General features: G+C 30.2%; 3 protein-coding genes across 4 annotated transcripts; 2 read left to right on the plus strand and 1 right to left on the minus strand.

Moving 5' to 3' along the window:
- Nucleotides 1-1520: 1520 nt before the first annotated feature.
- On the minus strand, nt 1521-9326 carry LOC148227112 (uncharacterized). Its single transcript, XM_088202507.1, has 2 exons — nt 8992-9326; nt 1521-3462 (listed from the first exon to the last, which is right to left on the minus strand). The coding sequence occupies exons 1-2, from the start codon at nt 9298-9300 to the stop codon at nt 3169-3171; spliced, it is 603 nt and encodes a 200-aa protein (XP_088058633.1). The 5' UTR covers nt 9301-9326; the 3' UTR covers nt 1521-3168.
- Nucleotides 9327-10554: 1228 nt separating this feature from the next.
- LOC148227113 (uncharacterized) lies at nt 10555-17788 on the plus strand. Its single transcript, XM_088202566.1, has 7 exons — nt 10555-10728; nt 11385-11545; nt 14887-15040; nt 15111-15836; nt 15915-16205; nt 16269-16377; nt 16782-17788. Exons 1-7 carry the CDS (start codon nt 10671-10673, stop codon nt 16969-16971), a joined length of 1689 nt encoding a protein of 562 aa, XP_088058692.1. The 5' UTR covers nt 10555-10670; the 3' UTR covers nt 16972-17788.
- A 1843-nt stretch (nt 17789-19631) lies between these two features.
- On the plus strand, nt 19632-20765 carry LOC148227114 (5-hydroxyisourate hydrolase). Of its 2 annotated transcripts, none has more exons than XM_088202267.1 (3): nt 19632-19720; nt 20228-20516; nt 20578-20765. In XM_088202267.1, exons 2-3 carry the CDS (start codon nt 20259-20261, stop codon nt 20665-20667), a joined length of 348 nt encoding a protein of 115 aa, XP_088058393.1. In that variant the 5' UTR covers nt 19632-19720; nt 20228-20258; the 3' UTR covers nt 20668-20765. The 2 variants fall into 2 exon arrangements, with proteins under 2 accessions (XP_088058393.1, XP_088058394.1); XM_088202268.1 differs by having other exon boundaries at nt 19636-19720; nt 20240-20516.
- Nucleotides 20766-21350: the final 585 nt, after the last annotated feature.

Here is a 21350-nt window from a genome sequence, read left to right on the forward strand (position 1 = left end):
TGTTGCACAGGTTAGCAGTTGCAGATATTTATTCATAAAGAGAAACATCGGATGACGAGGCGTCGACGCTAAGCCGCTGCGGAGATAGAATTCTAGCTGATACTTATCAGTTAGCCTCAATATTACCAGTCAGCTCTATCAAAGCCTGACGAGAGGGGGGGGGGGGAGGAGCTATTAGCTAATGTAGATAATCGGGGCTTGGATATTTTTTTGTAAAGTGGAAAAATTAATAAATATTTATTTTATTCATACAATTTTTTTATGAATAAAATAAATATTTCCAGAGTTTCTAAATGCCGAATCTCCATTTTTTATCTATTAGTTTATGGCTTTTTACAATTATACATGGGTCAGTGAAAAAAAGATGAAATATTTTTCATTTACATTTTTTGGTTTTTATTTTCGATTATACTAGAAAACAAATATTTGCGCAACACGTCTTTAAATATTATACTGTGTGGGCCCGTATTTTTTTATGGTCAAAACTAGGCGGCACTCTGGTAACACTGATGCGACGGCGCAAAGGGCAACACGTTCTTTTGGCGGACCTCGACGAGAAGCAAACGGTCGGTGGTGCCTCATCCACCGTTCATTTACATATATTTCAATAATAAACATGTAAACTCTTATATACTTTCAATAAAATACTACTGCAGCGGCCCAATCTGTGTCTGATTGCCACCCGTTACGCTCCATCCGCTAAAATATTTAGGTTGGGTGGGGGGCGAAGGAACAATAAGCATGGGGTCCAATTTTACCCTCGGTGGTCCTGAAATTCATTTATTTCTATCAGATAACCACTCTTCAATTGTTGTAGTAATTATCATAATATATCCATAAATTAGAAGCAGCTTTCTGAATGGTGTGAGGATGTTGAATGCATACTTTTACAAAATATCTTATATTGTGTTCTTATCAATGTCAATTTCATTAGTATTCAAGTATTTGGTCTTTAACCATGGATGCAAAATATTTTATGAAGATATTTTTACGAAAGAAAGTGTGATTTCTTCATTTCATCGACGGCGTGTTGTGTTTTCTGAATTTTTATATCTAATGTCGTAAATAGCGGAATGTTTAAGAAAATACATTACCAGCATATATCTTAGTAAAGTGCAGGTATATTGCTACTAGAATAAATATATGTATTTGTTTTTTCACTGCGTTTTAAATTATGTACCTAAAACACTTCTGTAACATACCCAATATTTTCCGTCAGCGAATATGTACCACACAGCTAATAGCAGCGAAGTCGATAGTCTAAAGCTACCTATCTCAGCAGTGTCTAATTTTTAACTGTTTTATCAAATTAGCTTCTTAGTGGTAGTCAAGGTAGGGTCCTGACAGATCAAATTAAGGCTGTTAGTTATGACATTGCACTTATGATTTTGTGGTTATTTTATTGATTTTGTTTATTACGTCACAAACTTCGAAATGTCTAATTTCGGCCGAAACCAAAAAATCATTAGTATTTATAATCGAATTGTTTGAGTTTAATGGAAGTAATAATAATCCGTTAATTTAATTGTAAAAGTTTATTAAAAAATATTGCATGGGCCTTGGGAATGGCAACTACAGATCTCAAATACGATTCTGATACATGTCCACATAGTACTATTTTCCACCAAATTGGTCGACCAGTGAAGAGAAAGCTTTTCAGTATTATCTTCCCACTGACCAATCTATTTGACCGAAATCAGTGCTACACCGAACAAGTCTCATGTCGTCTAAAATGAAGTAGTAGTACAAAAGTGTATAAACACCAATAAGGCATAAGCATTACAGATAGGTACATACATAATAAAATCATATAAAAACGGTTATAATACTACCTCAACCAAAATACATTTAATGTACAAGCGTTAAAACATATCATAATATACACAAATAAAATATATATATAAAAAAAATGGAAATACACAATTCACAAATATATAAAATAAACGTAAATACACTATACAAATTGTTATATTACATATATGAAAATAAAATAAATGCTAACTAAATGCTATCTGAAAAACTAACGTTCTTTGTCAACCTTTTCATGACACTATATGAAAAATATTATACAAGTATAAAAATATATATGTTTTACGACTTATGAGTGAAAAATATATTTTTATTATTCTGGATTAATTAGAGTAAGTTGAGCACCAATCTTTATACTGCAACCGAACAGATTTGATCGACACCTTTAAGCAGTGATTCAAGCTGTCGTTTACAAAATAAAGATTCATTTTATATTCTAACGAGCACCTTTCGTTTATCAATTATCTAACATTTAGCTCAGAGGAACAAGATATAAAATTTTATCATGATTGATAGTGGGAGCTTAAAGAAAAAATAAAATAAAAATATAAACACCACTGGCATTAATTAAATCAACGCATCTTTGCTCAAAACTATATTAAAATTATGTTATTGGTAAGAGTTACATTGGAATATCACAATTACTATTAGTTTTAATATCATATAAAAGTCAGTCTTTACGAAAAAAAAATAAAGTACAGTTTCAATATTATTTTTTAAGTTCGAAATTATTTTTATTAATGTTCTATGTCGCTGGACGTAATTTTTTTGCACTTAGCCATAAATAAGTCACGTTGGTGTATACATGCATATACATATATAAAATGTCAAAAAATATATATCAGTTTGGTCACACACATTAACAGCAATTGCAATAATTTCTCGTAACCCAAATTTGTAATTCATATATGTATATTGGTTAAAATAAATTTATATACACAATATGGCAAGAGAGTCGTTAGACTGGGTACACATAACTTTTATTTTACTTCAATGTATTGTACATAAAAAGACTAGATTTTTCGTCATGTTTTCCGTCACTTTTTAAAGCTTGTTGATCGACTCACTGGACTTTTTGTATCTATTAATTTTTAATAAATCAGTCTAGGAATTTTCTTGTCATATTGTGTACCTTTATAATTCCACTTACTTAAACCTAATACTTTAAAGTATAAAATTATATAGACCGTTTCAATAAATATATAAATCACAATTTTAATAAAAAATAAACGTATATGGAAGTGATTAGCTAATTTTGAGAATAACCATGATCACAAAAATTTCGTCCTTTATAATATGTACACATATATCATATAGGCACGTAATATACATAGTTAAATAATAAAATGCTGGTTCGCTTCAAGGCTTCAAGCCGTTGAGATTCTGACAACCGTCAATATTTAAGTTGGACTCTTTCGATATGGTCTCGTTTCTTATTTCGAGTATGCTCGTGATCTTCTCATCGCCCATTAAAAACATGGCTTCTTCGTACGAAGGTGGAGGCAATTCCGAGCTGCTTGTTTGCTGCGGCGATATAACAGATGGTTCACAAACTATTAAGGCTTCGTAGGACGGAGGCAATGTTGAGGTTGAAGCCGTTCTCGCTACCTGACCCTCAGCTAGTGCTTGTTCAGCCTGAGCAGCCGCAATATTCTAAAATAAAAATAAAAAATATATTTTTTACAATTTAATGTAGGAAGTAATACACTTACATATATGCACTGTTCATTAGTACAGGGGTGGCCAACCCAAATGATCATGCGGGCCACTTTGAAAATGCATCATAACTCAGTGGGCCACATACATATAAAATTATATGTCTCCATATTAGATTTAGATACACTATAAACATTTTTTCAAGTGGCGAAATTGAGGCCATTTTTAAAGCTAAATTAGACATATTTTTTTCAGGGTATTTTGGGACGAGAATGGAATTTTTGTAAATCCATGTTACGCCCCATCAGCTCTAATTTGTTAAGAGAAAAACACAGAGACTAGAGGAGCTAAAAGTAAATAATATCGATAGTTACAGAGATTGTGTATTGTGAACAACTCAAACGATTGAAACACGACTTGTTAAAGAAACGATCTGTTTTGGTCAATAAGAATTTTGCATTATGGCAACACGATGCTTCACGCTGCAGAATTGACTCAAGAAAAAATAAGGGAGCTTGAGTTGGAAGTTTTACCCCATCCTCCATATTCACCAGATCTCGCACTGTCCGATTACCATCTATTTAGGTCAATAGAATATTCGTTATGGTAAAAAACATTTAAAATGTTGACGAGGTGAAATTTTTTTTAATGAAAAACCAAGAGTTTTACAAAAAGAGAATTGAAAATTTGCCTACACATTGTCAAAAGGTCATTGATAATGATGGAAATTATTTTTTAAATTAGTATTTAATATGATCTTGTAAATAAATGATTTCTGCAACCAAACAAAAATTTTGATTACTTTTCGGTCCCCATAATAATAATTGTAAATCAATTAATATAATAAAGCACAAATTTAAATATTATGTATTAATAAAATAAATATTTTAATTTAAAAAGACGTAGTTTACTTGATAGCGAGATATTAAAAAATGTATTTTATTAAAAGAAAATAACTGCCAATAAAACAGGACAATTTTTTTTACTAAAACGACGGGATAGCCTGGATAAAGTAAAATACATTAATACTGTTCAAAACGGTACATATGATTAACCTACATTTTTATCATTTCTGGCTTATGTATATAGATGAATCCTGGATTTATAGAAAAAGTAACAGCATCCAATATCAGCGCAAGTCTCATGTTCTGAACATATTTTAAATTAATTTATACTTGTATGCAACCAATTTTGACGAATTTTTGTAGTATTACAGGAATATAATTTAAAAAAGCTAGTGGTACACAGTATTCAACTAAAAAATTCAACAGAGGAAATGATGAAAATTAGATACAGGTATTAATTAGCAACCATATCTAAAAATAATATTTTAAAATGTACGAAACACGATGGCCGACATTGAATCTTATTGTATCAGATACATATTTCATATTTGTTAAAATGCCTAGACTATTAAGTTAACACAAAAAGCAAGGATTTGAGAAGAAAGCTTGAGATTATGAGCGTCAAGCAGGCATTTATGAACGCGTAGCGCAAAACAGCCACCAAAATCAATTATTTTGTCGAATTCGACCAGCAGTTTATAATGATGACATTTTAAATGGGCAATATATAAAATAAATGCGCCTTTATTGTAACCATTTTAAAAATATGTGCATTAAAATAAATAAGTTGTACATTAGCGTTGGTGTGGTTTACACAATTGCCAAAATATTCCAAACCTATGTATGTGTACCGGATCATCCGTGTAGTGAATAAATACAGTTTCACTGATAATGACCATTTTTTAATATATTTTAACTGGCCTAGTTACAAAAATTATATTCACACTTTTGAAAACATAACTTCAATGTAACAGTTGCGAAACGTTAAATTACTGTTCAAACCCAAACCTAACCTAATAAAAGTTCTAAAACTAGATTGGGTTTGAACATAAAATATTGCTCAATGTAATATTTTTTATTGAATAAAGATATTTTAATGCACAATATAAATAAAATGTTGCTCAATTTAATATTTTGTATCGAACACAGATATATTTATTTAATGTTCATTTATTATTAATGTAATTCACAAACAATTCATTTTATGGAACAAAGTATTTATTAAAATATATATATCTCTTAAAATAATTCCCTGTTAGCTAGATCCCATTTATAATTATTAATTATTTATTTAAAAGTACTCTTGTTAAAAATTGCTTAAAATTAAGCGAAATATTGTTGTCATACAATTAAAAATACATTATGGCAATTTTTATTGTAAAAATATACTCATATTTTTTTGGTCAAAGGCAAAATTGACAATAACCTCATAAGTAAATAAATATACATCTAACCACAAAGACAACCTTGGAATCACATGTGCATCTTTATTTATCATTGTGTATGCGTATGATTTGAATACTTAATGAATATTAGATAAACATGTGGAAAACACTCAGAATACATTCAATAGACATTTCTTTGTCTTGGGAAATAAACAATCATTAAAAAAGGGTAAATAAAAAATATATTATGTATGTTTATAAAAAATAAAAGGATCATATCTAAGATTATATTGGAAATGTTGGCATTTACAAAACACAAAAATTTTAAATGTCAAGGTTCACGAGTAAGAGTGGCCTCATCGTACAAATTAAAGTTGTTTGGTGACCTCCTTATTAACGTAACAATTTTAATGATATCATATCTATCAAGATATTATTTTAACGGATGTTATATACATAAAAATGTAAAGGAATACAAGGACTGTCATTAAACAAACCAAGATCATTCTCATCTCTTCACAATTGAAGGCAAATGTAAATATAGCCTTGAATAAATGTGCTATTCGCATAACAAGAACCACTTTTATATATATAAAATACTATTGATTGCAAATCCCCGCATGTTTTGAATATTAAATTAAGTAATAAATGAAATTCCACAACAAGATTGGTTGATTAAGGTCGTTGACCAAACGAAGACTCAATTGATGAGCTCAAAGAGGTAAATGAGACTGAAGTCAAACAAATATTGAGAACAAAGGATGTAAATGAAGCCACGTAAATAACAAGTTCTATAAACATATTTATATTATATTAAAAGCATTACTATAATTTAAATTCGTTTAAAACAATTCTCACAACATAGCTGTTAAATGTAAAATAAACACAAGATAACTGAGCTAAAGCCAATATTTTATAATAAGGCCTTCATTTTCATAAGATTTGATGTACATAATTATATTTTTTACAGCAACGCTCTGAACAACTTAATCCCTCAAATTAGAAGTATAGATATGAACGCTGAAAGCAAATGGGAATAAAATACGCACATTTCAAATTTAGACAGCAATTAGCACTAACATCATCCGGTAAGAAGTAAGTCTGCCTTTCCACTATATACTTGTAAAGCATTTGCAATTCCTCGACAAATTTCCCATAAGCGAAAATTGTGGTTGATTCTATGTTTTAGGGTCATTTAATACTGCATATTAAACCCAAAAAAGCAATATGATGTATGGCGTTTTTAAAAACAAATGGAGATGAAAAATTTCAGTTGCGCGAAAAAATGACAACCACTTTAAGGAGAAAAAGATTTAACTATATTGTTATATACAGTAGACTCCCCAATAACACGGTAAATTGGGGACGTGCTGTTTGGATGTCCTTTACTTTCTCACCACACAAGCCTTATTCGTAAGCACGTATTGCAAAAAATTGTATGAGTCTTTTCTAGTTCCCCAACTACACGCACCCTAAATAGCACATTCCCAATTTACCGTGTTATTGGGGGGTCTGAATCGAATTTAAGAAAAATGTGTAATTCGTATGTCAAAAAATGTAAAGAAAACAATACATTTCTCAGCGAGCAAATATGTAGTTCTTTTTTATGGAAAATTTTGATTTAATTTTTCATCAAGCACAAAAAGATACCTGCCAAAAGTGTGATGAGCTATATATGAAGATTAAATTTACTTCAGACATAGTATCCATATAAGAAATGCAGAGCTAGCTAGAAAATCTTTAAAAGATCAAAACTTTGTCTCAATAAACCCCGATAAATATTTTGTGTTCTCATATGATCTACAAAAGGCACTTCTTTATCCCAAGTTATCAGTTTATGTTGCATACTATAAGCGAAAAGACAATGTAAATATGTATTAATGGGAGAAAACTGTAATCTAGAGGTTCGGAAGAGGTAGTATCTTGTTGCATGAAACACATCCAAAATACATGTGTACTGGGGAAAACCGAAATATAATATAAAGCTTGCATTAATGTGGTTAAGAATTGTTTAATCAGCTGACAATAACATGAACATTATTGACATTAAAATTAAAAAAAAACAAAAGTATCTATCTAGCGTGAAAATGGCATATAATTTCTTAGCGACGTTTGAATAAGGATAAATATATTATTTAGACGTGACAAACGGTTATAGAAACATTGACCACAATGATTGTTTGTTATCTTGTAAAATATCCTATATCTTTGTTTACGAATATTTGTGGCAATGTCTACTTCTGGGGGTTCTCTTATCACGTTTAATTTAAATGTGAAGGAACACTAACAGATATTGTATATGTGATTTATATAATCGCCAGTCATCTTAAGACAATTTCAAAGATTAAAGTCTGCATGGTTATCAAGATCTGATTGTTTGGTAAATTAATTTCTTTTAGCACAGAGTAATACTTATTATACACAATATCACTATCATTGTAAAGGGAATGATCCTCTTTCTCTCATTTAGCTTTGTCTCGACTTATTGGAGCTGACGGGGTCGTAAATTGAATTTGTACTACCATTTATAAAAACTTATTCACGTAAGTCTAATGGACCGTGTAAAAATAGCGACATTTATACAACGGATTTTACACCTGCTAAATTACGGAGAAGGGCCTATGTTATCTATTGTTGCATTTCTAATAACCATTATTTAATATGTTTTGTTTGAGTGGTATATATCATATTTGGAGAAGTATTCTGTGTTATTTTCTGATTATCTGCCTTCCTCTTATTCAGTAGATAAGTAAAAATGTAATTAGCTGGTGCGATACACTGAGTTATTATTTTCTTTTTGGAATAAGCTAAATATATTTTAACCTTACGCTTTCTCTTTTATAAATAATTATCAAACGATCTTAAAACTATTTCAAGTATACCTATAATCTCTAATTTTTTTAACAATATACCCTTGTCTATTGTTTCTAAAGCTCTCTTGAAATCGAAGAAAACGGCTCCAATAATTTTGTTTATATCCTTGACCAACAAACAATCATTTATCAATACTTGTAATGCAGTCTGTGAATTTTTTTATTTTAGGTATAGGAATAACAGAGAAAGCGCTTTCTTTACTATATAATGTAATTAAGTTTCAAGTATTTGCCATGTTTCTTTAATTATATTTACGTCCAATTCATCAATTTTGGTTTCTTTCTTTAATTTAAAAATTATGTTGTGATTTATTTCTAAAGCCAATCTTAAAGATGGGATATGTCTGACGAATCAATAACAGTATAGTAAAGATGTAACAATAAAGAGAAAAGGAAAGTGTACGAGAAAGGAATGAAAGTTACCTGAAAGACGGCTCGCTGGTGTAGCAGCATTTGTATGACGCTACGGCGGCGCAGGTAGAGCATGCTCTTGACCGCTATCATCATGCCCGAGCAAATGAATACGGGCCCCACGAGCCACATGTGACCGAGCTTGCTGAAAAGACGGCCGTCGGCGTCGCCTAGTGCCAGCACGGTGACGGTGGTGCCGAACGCGAACAGCATCAGCGACAGGCCTAGGTAGGAGTACGAGACGCAGTCGCAACGGCCCGCGGAGCCCGCGGCTCGTTGCAGCCGGCTGCCCAGCCACGGGCTGTCGAACAGCGTCGCCATCTGTCATCGCCGCGGACGGTGTTGTCAGCGTGCAACATGCCGCCCCTTTGTTCGTTCGCTCGGCCATGTCCGATATTTATAAAAAATTTTACAACTTTTTTATTAGTTTTTGCGTCTGACTGATTATTTAAATATTGACTTTTAATTTTTTACAATTAAAAACCTTAATGCAAAGTGATCCAATTTAAGTTTCTTATATTGGTAGCAGGGCCGTAAAATTTGGCTGAAACTTTGGAAGCGTTGAAGATAGGTTAAGACCTGTGCAACATCGTGGCGCTTGTACAGCAGAGAATATTGCTACTATAAGTAAAATTGTGGCCGAAGACCCGGAATTGTCGATTCGTTGGCGTTTTTTTTAAAGAATATCTTTTTCTCTTACGAGGAACATTTATGCGTTTCTGGGTATGTTAATAAGCAAAATTGCCGTATATGCGGCAAAGAACACTCTTATGTGATTCACGAAAAAGCATTACATGCCCAACAAGAGACTGTTTGGTGCACATTTTACTCAGGCGGCGCTATTGGGCATTACATTTTTGAAAACGATGAAGGTTGGACAATAACAATCAATGGTAAGCGTTATTATTTTTGGCACGACGTCTCTTGATCTATGCGAAGATATTGATGAAGTGTGATTTCAGCAACGGCGCAAGGTAACATACACGTCGTGTGCAACGTCGGATTTTTTTGTGTGAAAAGTTTTCAGGTCGTATAATTTAAAACAAACTCAAAACTTCCGAGCACTTAAAATCCAACATCCATGAAGTTATAATCGAGATATAGCCAGATTTTTTTTTAAAAAAAGTTCGGAAACTAATGTTTGATCATCTTTTTGTATAGCAGCGAATGATTTGATAAGAAATGTATGTCATATTATCTTATTCAATTAATACTTTTTAATTTACTTCATACTCTGCTAATTAAATTTATTGCTAGATATCTATATTTGTTATTTTAAAACTATATTGATGATTTTACCTTTATTACAAATACTACGCGGCACTTAAATTATTTTAATTTAGAACTTCAAGAATATTGTTGTTGTTTACACAGGTATAAAAAAGCAATTTACATAGATTATGATATTTATTTATTTAAGAATATATTCTACTATGAATTTAAATGTACTTAAAAAATAATAGTTTTTTTTATAATAAAATAAAAAAATAAAATATTAATTAATTTTGCTTTTAAACGGTTCAATTTATTATTTAAAAAATATTATATTTAAAATCAATGGTCAGATTTTTAGATGTTATGACATCTATTATGTCCTCGCTGTGACGTTTGTAAGACGCAGGTTGGATCGGTGACAGTCGTAAAGTCGTTCACGTTTATTTTGCAGTATCTTAGCATGATCTAAACCCATCATGGCTTCGCTGGCCGGATTATTATCGTTTCTTTGCTTTGCGTCCGCGATTCGATTGGGTGAGTGCCTCTGATTGACAAATGTCATTGTCATATTTGTTCCATTGCAGTAAAGATCTAATAACTTGTAACTAAAACATAAACCGCGGTGTAGTTCGACTTACTTTTTCTTATTTTATATCTTATGTGAGTAGTGCAAATGCAAATATACACGTGATATCTAATAGCCCATGGGCTAAATGTGACCTGCGTTAGGTTGTATCTGGCTCTCATACCTATATACTTATATAAATATTTTGATTTTACAAGGCGATTAATAGTCATATTTAAAAAAAATATTGTACCTGATTTTATGTTCACAAGCTAATTCTATTTAATATTAAAAAAAAATATACTCTTTTTTTTGTCTAAATCATAAATGTTGATTTGATCAAATTTCACTCAGATTTATCAGCTAATTGTTTTTTAACCATTACACAATTTGCTTGTCATATGTATAAACAATGTTTGCAAGTACATATATACATGTGAACAAATGTTTTTAATTATGAAAATAAAAATGAGTCTTTCGAACAAATTAAGCTATTTAAAAAAATGTCTAGCTTCTGGATAATCAAACTATGTATATTTTATTTATCATGTTTTATTTTATTAATAGAAAATAATAAAAATATTTATACTTTAATTCCATTGGTCAATTTTTACCTATGTTTCAGGTTATTCTTTACAATATATTCAAATTTATGATGATGGACCTGTTGTATTGGGAGCTAATATAACGTTCAAGGCTCAGTTGGTGACGGTGGGCGAAGATCCACCTACTGGCGATTTTCGATTCATTTGGACAGACAATGCAATGCCCAAACATTATCACGAGGTATAATCTTATTTATTTATAGCATAGACCATGGTTTCCCAAACTATGTTTCGCGGAACACTGGTGTTCCGCGGATCCAAAATAGGTGTTCCGCGGAGCCTAAATAGATATTTCACAAAAATTTAGAGTAGATTAAAAAAATTGTTAGTCTTGCTAATACATAAAAATTGTTCATAAATCTGATAGAAAAGCTTGAAAATATGTGTTAAATATTCAACATTGATGTGTATAAAATCTGGAGGGAAAAGTTTTATAAGTCGGTGCTGTTTTTTTAACTTTAAAACTTGCTCGTATTTAAACAATTTTTTTTTTGTTAATTAATCACACGATATTAGTGCTTGTTATACGAATTTTATTTATGTGACTACATATGCTACTAGCAGTCACTGTATTTTGCATAGGCATGCACTGTTGACTAAAAAAATTTCCACAAATTTAAAAAATGTTATGAAGTAGCCGTGAAAATGATAAACTATGTAAAATCTAGACCACTTCAATCCAGATTATTTAAAATTTTGTGCAATGAAATGGGCAGTGAACATGAAGCACTTTTATTACATACTGAAGTGAGATGGCTATCTAGAGGAAAAGTACTATTAAGACTTTATGAACTTCGAAATGAATTATTAGTCTTCTTGAAAGCACAAAATAATTTGCAACATCATTTTATAATTTTTTTAACAAATCCTTCCTGGTTGATACATCTGCATATCTGGCGGATATTTTTACAAAGTGAAATGATGTTAACTTATTACAAGAAAAAAGTATTACAATTTTTAATATGAGAGATAAAATTGAATCTTTTGATAAAAAATTACAATTTCAGATTTTATCGGTTGACTCTAATAATTTTGATTGTTTTCCTGTCTTGGATATGAATGTTTAAATTAATTTAATTTTCAAGTAGATAAAAAAGTTTCACAAGTATTTTTAGTACACCTATATTACTTGAAAATAACTCTTTCGGAATATTTTCCGAAAACTAGTAAGGACGATTCCTGGGTTCGGAATCCATTTTCCGTGACAGTAAAACCAGTGGGCTTAAGGGATTATGAGAATTTAGTTAATGACTCTGATTTGAAACAAAAATATCAGCCATTAAATGATTTCTGGGCGAGTCTGGCTGAAGAGTTCCCCAATGTGTCAAAACAAGCTCTGGTTTGTTTACTTCCGTTTTCCACGACGTATTTATGCGAAGTGGGATTTTTTAAGTATATTGCAACAAAAACAAAATATAGAAATAGACTCCACGCCACGGCAGATATGAAAATACAACTAACCAAAATTGTGCCTGATATAAAAAAAATTGTTATTTAAGAACCCAAAATCATCAGTCATTAGGAGTTTTATTTATTTGTATTTTTATGTTTATTTAATAAATTTAATAACATTTCTTTAATAACATGTTTTATTTTATTATGAATTATTTAGCCTAAAAAATAAGTTAAGTGTTCCGCCAAAATTTTCAGATTTGCCAAGTGTTCCGTCCCTGAAAAAGTTTGGGAAACCCTGGCATAGACAAATAGTTTTACAAAGCTTTAAACGTAAATAAGTCGAGTATTATTGATTTTAAATGACTTATTTTTTTACCGTTATTATAATGACTAAGTACAAGTATTTAATTACTCATTAAACTACCATTTAAATTTTATATAAATGAGGATATGTATTTTTATTTTACTCAAAATTCTAAAATATGTTTATTTCTGTCTATTCTTTGTACAAGGTTAAAATTATTTAATATTAATTCAATGTCCACATCTGTAGAAATAGGGAATCTATTTGTCTCTATTGTCAATTGTTTACTTAAAAAATTTCTTAAATTATCAACTGAACACTGATTCGATCTATTTATTCGAGCTTTTCAATTTTTAGAGAAATCATTTTTTTTCGAATGCTGTGCATATTTGAGTAGTGGTATTGAAAGTCTTCTGGTACTAGTAATTTAATATATACAGTCGACCCCCCTATAGCGTAGAGATTGGGACTTCGTTATAGGAATACTATGTTATAGGGGACTAGGCACCCATACAAAATTTAAGGCTGGGTTCTTTCAACTGTATTTTGTGAATTTAACGAAATCAGCAAATCAAAACTTTTTTTCCATTTTTATGTATTAAATGCACTTATCTTTAGTTTGTAAACAAGAGCACTTGCCCTGTTCTTATTGCGACACGCACTCGAAGAATGTCCTTGATTTTGCAAGTGCCAGGGAGAAAAAGTTTTTTGAGTTATTTTTTTAAAATGCGTAAGCCTACAATGGATAAATAGTAAAAAGTAAATATAAATTATCAAACTTTTTCTGCAGTATGTTTTATTTTAGGATTTTAATAAAACCCTATTAATCATATTAAAAACGAACAATAATGGTACAAATGAAAAAAGTTAAACATCTTAAATTGTGTAATTATGAATTAATTTATTGTCAGTGTTATCTAATATCACGTTCCATCGAGACCTTTTTAATACCTTAATTTCATCATAACTTTCATTAATAACATGTTAATTTTCTTTATTGTCTTTCTCTGCATTTCTTCTCGAATTTTATAATATGGTGCTTGACATTTTTCTAATTGTTTTTTTAATTCAGTAAATTGCTCTGTGGAACAATCGTATTGAATAAATTATGATATTTACATAAGTTTTGCATTTAAATTTTGAAATAAAAAATTGCAAAGCTTAGAAAGATTACGTTTTATTTTAAATGAACTAAAATTTGAATGTTGGATATAGTGTCTTATATCAATCATATATCTAAATATATTTTATGATTCATTAATATTTTTTAGATTTGTAATATATACATGTGTATTACATAACTAAATAATTTTATAAAAAAAATAGAATGGTTGAAACCCCCTGAAGTGTATACATAATTGTATTAAAAAACGTATACATTGATTTGCTTGATCATAATTTTTTCCATAGCTAAAAAAAATTTTTTTTACTGTATTGTGATGAATATTCCTGGAATGTTATAGCGCGGCGGGGTTTTGCCTATCACAAAATACATCTAGCGAACGTTATAGGATGGATTGACGCATACGCTATAGGAAACTTCGCTATAGGGGGTTTACTGTATATTAAATTGCTAATATCTATATTTTTTTTGGTTCAGATCTGGTTTTCGTTCTGACAAAAATAACGTTTTTTTCTGGTTTTCGGTTCAGTTCTGGTTCGAATCCCTGGTAAAATCATGACTTTAATTTGTTTTGCGCACAAAAACAGATATTTGTTTACCTTTTGTATGTTAGATGTGCTTACAAACAATATTTAGCAATAATTGGATAATTGGGTAAGAAACTTTTGTAAGGAGTTAAAGAGTTATTATTGTTTAACAGGTGTATACAAATACAACAACTGCCTTTTGGACGTTGAGTTATCCCAATTCGATTTACAAGCCTGGGCAGTACGAAGTTCAGGTAGAATTGTCTAAATGGACAATAGCCTTTTGGTTTCCCGAGACTTCAGGAAGAGAATTTTTCAACTTAACTAGTTTGTACCATATTAATTATCTACGAATCTATTTATTTATTTAAAATTCAATACAACATAATGTTTTTAGATTTGTTAAACGGCGATTTAACTTTAAGGCAAAACGCAACCGTGATGACCACGCAATACGTGGCTCTCGATACTCCGATCGATTATACTATCTCACTCTCGCATCCTGATTATCAGTATTTAATTGAAAACGCTACCTCCGTATATACGTATTGGTTTGTCGATTGCATCTATCATGGATTTTCAACCAACTACTCGTTTTCTAACGCTTTCAAAGAGGAAAATTCGATTCATCAAATTGAAGCGTGGGTAGTTGTGTCCTATGATCCGATTCCGCTTCCTACCACATCAACTACAACGACAACTACCACAACTACTACAACCACCACAACGACAACAACTACCACTACTACAACTACTCCAAAACCAACTACCTCAAAACCGACTACCCCAACAACCACTACTACTACTACCACCGACAAACCATCCACGACTACACCGAAAAAGGCTTCCGATCCGTCCACAATTTTACCACCATCAACAGTTGATCCGAAAGTTAATACAGTTCGAAAATCGAGATCAATTAATACTCCAGTTGTACAAGAAAGTGATTTAAATAATGATTTATCTACAACTTTCTTAACGATTGTTAAAAAGATAGGAGAAGAACAAATAATACCTTTTTCTGGATCTCCACAAATGCCTTACGTCTGCGTAAATCAGTCGGTCATCCCAGTCGACTTGAATAAAACTTACGGTTATTTTCACAGACAAGTCATTGTTCAAGGTAAATGTGTTATATATAAATATATATCCAATAATGTACGATGGCTTATTGCAATAATATATTTTTTATTACTTTCAGTTCCGTTGACGAATTTGAGTGTCAGCGGCACCAATTGGCTGCAGCATGGAGAAATGCTGCAAATGCAGGTCAAATGTAAAGGAACGCCTCCGTTTACATATTGTATAGATTATAAGACAGGACAGTATAACGTCACTGGAAATGAAACGTGCGATGATGTCACAACGACTAGTTCGTGCGAATTTCCAATACAGCACTATTTTCCTAGCATGGATATACAGACAGTCGTCGTTATTATTTCTAATAAGTTAGGAAAGATGGTTTCACCACTCACAATACATATTTATAAAGGTAGTTTTTAAATTTGTTTTATTGGTATTTATGATTGTTAATATAATCTCATTTATTTTATAGTTACGAAGCAAGCTCAATTGTCAGTCATCGTAGTGCCAGTTTCGTTTTGTATGGTGGCTGCTATTCTAGTTGTATTTGGTGTTGCTTATTATATACAGAGTAAATCGAGGTTTGTAGAATACAATCTTTTCATTTTTATGCTAATGTTACTTACAAAAAATATCCATAATAGATAAAATGGCAATATTTCATATTATGCAAAAAGCAAATTTTCTTGATAAATTAATAATTTATCGCTAGTATTTTATTATGCGCGTGACTCATAGACTATGTGCTTATGGTAAATTGACCACTCACAAGGCACGAGTCATTAAGATCAGAGATGTTACTGTGAGTGGGTAGTAATATATTCTTAAAATAACCAGAGCATTTAAAAAGTCAGTACTAGTATTCCGGTATTGAATGCTATAGATTTTAAGCTCACGTAATGCGTTGTAAAATTATAAATATTTTCAGGACTTTGTATATCTACTTTTAAATATTTCTTATATTAATTTTATTATTGTTTTTCAGGTATACGATAGAAGTAGCCGATTTTGATTTCGGAAAGCAGTACACCGATTTAGAGTATAAAACGTTCCTAGAACGATTAAAGGACAGCTTCAATAATGCTATCACGTGGGGAGGTGCTAGGGAGACTACGACTCCATACGTAAATTGTGCCCACAACGACAATAACAAATACGGCACCATGACAGAATGATTTTTGATATAAAATTCGTATTTTTCGCGTTGCAAACGCTGATGAAATATATATTATACTATAAATGCATTGTGATTATTTCAGCAAAGATTTGCATTTTTTATGTTGTGAATAACAATTGATATATAAATGTGATTTAATTATATGAAATGTAATATGTAAATATTTTTTGGCGATGATTTTTTTTTCTGGAGGCTTAATCTATTTTCATCTATTTTTTCAGCACAATCTGATAATCTAAATTAAAACAACATTCCAATGTTTTAAATTTAATAGAAACTATTTTGATATTATAAATCATCTCCGAACAAACTTATGTTATTTAATGATATCTAATTTATTTATAAATTTATATTGATTTTTTATGTATATATTTGACAACAAACTTTATTATTGCAATCAAATTTAAAATTGTCTGAATTGAAACTAGTCGTATATATTTTTCCATTTATCAATTTGATTATATATTTTCGGAACATATATCCAAAATGCATATATTTAATTTTCTATATTTTCTTGTGTTATTAATTTATTGCAAATATTTCATAATGAGTTTAAAAAAATTAAACTTTTATTAGTAACAATGACGAGTGTGAAAATGAATTGTAATATACATTTTAATGTGGCTACAAAACCAAAGTTTACGATCCATACAAAAACATACGAGTCGTTCCTAAACTGATGCATAGAAAATTAATATTTTTATTTATACAAAATACATATGTAATTCTATACGTTATATTAAGTTTATTAGAAGTATATTTTTTTAGTGTATTGATTGTAAAATAAAAAATAAATATATACATGTATAATCTTATCTCTGTTTTTATTTAGATAGATATAAGCCGGGTAGCTGAAGATAGCCACTGTAATTTAACACATACTCTGTCGTTCATTTATCAGCATTAGAAAAATTGTTTTGAACACGAAAAAAATAATGTCCTTTTGTACATTTTTTGTTCAATAGATTGAGAAATAAAAATATTTCAGGATTAGATTCATGTCCACTTTCCTTAAATCGAATAATAAGTAAATAACAATACATTATCTGATTTATACGCTTTAAAGCTTTCTGTATTCTTACTTAGTTATTGATTATTTATCTATACACATATTTGATTAGTAGAATATTATGTATAATCTATATTTATCATTTAAATAAAAATATAATAAAATAATTCAATAAACTATGCACTTATGCGGTCATAATTGGAGCAAATTGATCTAAGATTTATTATCATCAGCAAAAACTCAATGTTTTTAAGATCTGCATTCCTCAAACGACTGAAGGACGCATACTTTTGCGTCGCTTAAACGACCTTTCCGTTTAGCAGGTATTAGAATGGACATTGTAAATCTACAATTCTACTCATATATATGTAGATGGGAGTGGTTCAAAAGATTATTGCATACCTAAGATGTCTACGTAATATTTGACGTTTACTGATTCAACATCAAGATTAATTTTTTCATTTGGTACTTTAAAAAGTTACCCTTATTCATATTTTCTAAGCTATACTGTAGTGCTTTCTGCGCATGATGGCAACACCCTGTTCCTGCCTATGGTTAAGAGGCATTGGTTAATGTCCTTACATCGTGTTTGAAACGACTAGAATCGGTCTATATTTTAACGGTGAAGAGAGTTGCAAGTTTGTACACACACGATAGTCGTTTCTCGGTCAATGTAAAGCATAGTTCCTTCTATGATATAATATTGCAATTTTAAGCGCAAAAAATATCAGCGGTGTTAGAGCCTATTTATTTATTTTTTATGGCCAAAACTAAGCGGCACTTTGGTAACACTGACGTGGAGGGGGCAGGATATTCTTTGGTATGACGACTGGCGGCGCATCGTTCGCCGATTACTCACATGGTTTTAAAATGTTACTAAACTGTAAATCATATATCATTAAAAAAATACGACTGTGTGTAATTGCTACCCGTCACTATCCATCCGCTAAAATGGAATATTTGAAAAAATAGGTAAGTACAGGATGATCCAATTTGAGAAAGCTATCAATAATCGCGCGTGTTGAAAATGTTAAACATTAGTTTGCATCAACATATTTGCAACAACATATTTATGAAATGGATCGCTTAACCATTGCTCAACGCGTTAAAATTGTTCTACAGAAATTACAATTTTGTACGAGCTGTGTATCAACATTTACGGGAAGATTATAATAAATTTTATCGTCCTACTGAGCGAACAATTCGCAACGTAGTGAAAAAATTGGAAGAGACTGGAAGCATTAGAGATAGGGTGAGGCCTGTCATCATTTAATCATTTAGTTATAACAGAGCATAAACAATATTTTTGTTATACCCTTCAACTTATATTTTATTTTTATTAAAAACTCTAATTTATTTTATTAAAACATCTTATTCTAATTGGCCCAGCAGTGAGAAATCTTTTCTAATTGAAATATTTTCTGTTTGATACTATTTATTAGTCTACAATTCTAGTCCGATTTTACTTTCTTCATTAATTTATTTAGCCTCAAATTTAGTTTTCTGCTATAAAATAGTATTACAATAAAAATACATATAATTTGTCTAAATTATCTTTTAATAACCTTCATAGTATTATTTTTGATTAGTTCTGAATAATCCAAGACATCCTAGTAGTAGATATATATTAGTAACAATAATGTAAGATTGTTACAAAGTCGAACATCACTAGTAAGGTTAATATAATTTCAAAGATAACAAGTTTTTAATCATCTTCTTATTCTTCAATCTAACAGACGTATGTATGGGTTTACACGTTTTTTATTATAGATTTAATCATTCTATATTTATAATTAACTAATTGAAGTGATTCGTTAATAGTAATATATATAAAATTGTAACCAAATTTACTTGTCAGATTGTATTATAAAAAACTTGTTTACTTAATTTTTTTGTGTAGAAGATAAAGTACTGAATTATTATATAATTGGATCTATATGCATAAAGCAGATATGAAGGTATAATGAACTAATAAATTATGTAATTAATTGACTAATATCAAATTTAATAGTATAGTAAAAGTGCAACACAATTTACTAGTTAGTACTGCACTGAATTATTAATAAACTATAATAAAAAAATGGTATGTAGGAGCTATAAATCTTGTAAAGGTTAAATATGTTATCTTGTCTGCATTCAGATGAGTGTTTATCTTAATATAACTATTAATAAAGATATATTTTGTATATACATAAAAAGATAATGTTAAATGTTATAAAAAAGTAATGTAATAAATATTTATTAGAGCAAATTATAGATTGAGGTCATCGTTCACTATGGCCGAGAATAAAATCTCTACCCACGTCCTGGATACGGTGCACGGTGGTGCAGCTGTTGGTGTGAAAGTCACTCTGTTTAAGTCTTCGGGCAATGATTCTTGGGAATTTATAAATGAAGGAGTCACAGGAGAGGACGGACGAGCTGCTTCATTTATAACAAGCGATAAGTTCACTAGCGGGGTGTACAAATTTATATTCGATTTAGGTGCTTATTACAAGTCTAAGAAGAGCTACTGTTTCTTCCCAACGGCTGAGGTAAAACTTAAAAATTTGATTCAATACTATAATTACATATTTATGACGGCTTATGTTGTAGGTCGCTTTTGATTGTCAATCGTCTGAGGAGAAGTATCATATTCCATTACTCGTGAGCTCTTTCAGTTATACAACGTACAGAGGAAAATGAGATGGTTTAAAGAACATGATCTAATATGTAATAATTGATATTATTTTGTATTAAATTTAATGTAAAAAGGAATAAATAAATATAAATATAATTTATAATTTTTTAGCTTTCATCTACAATTATATCAGCTATTGGAAAGGTTACTTATTGGTAGTTCTTTGATTATATATTTATATAAATTATATTAATTACATATAGTTTTACTGAGATTGCTTTATATGTATCTAATACAATATTATTGAAATGATGTACACTGCTTTAAATATATTACACACTGTAAAACTATGGAAATCATTAATACTATAAACTAGCATTGGCCTTAGTCTACAGCTACACGAAGTTGAGCTTGTGCACAATATATAGCCTACGCCGAGGACGTTCAGTTAAATTACGGTTGATTCATAACTTTCAAATGATACATAAAGTGATGAGTATAACAAGCAATATGTTCAGACAGAAATTTTGCATTTATAATGTTAATTATAAGTGTTCATTATATATATCTTGAAAAATTGAATGTTGTCAGGCTTATTTGATATTATTTTGATTAATTTTACAATCGAATCAAAACATAAATGATGTATATTTATAAGGCTAAATATGCTACTGAATGCAGTAAAATCACATCTGGCACTGCATGTATTGTGCTATGAATACATATGGCTATATATGGGATTACATCA

The sequence above is a fragment of the Plectrocnemia conspersa genome, unplaced genomic scaffold, assembly GCF_051122295.1.
Source record: "Plectrocnemia conspersa isolate PC_06_02 unplaced genomic scaffold, ASM5112229v1 ptg000013l, whole genome shotgun sequence".
In the NCBI taxonomy this organism is placed as follows: Eukaryota; Metazoa; Arthropoda; class Insecta; order Trichoptera; family Polycentropodidae; genus Plectrocnemia; species Plectrocnemia conspersa.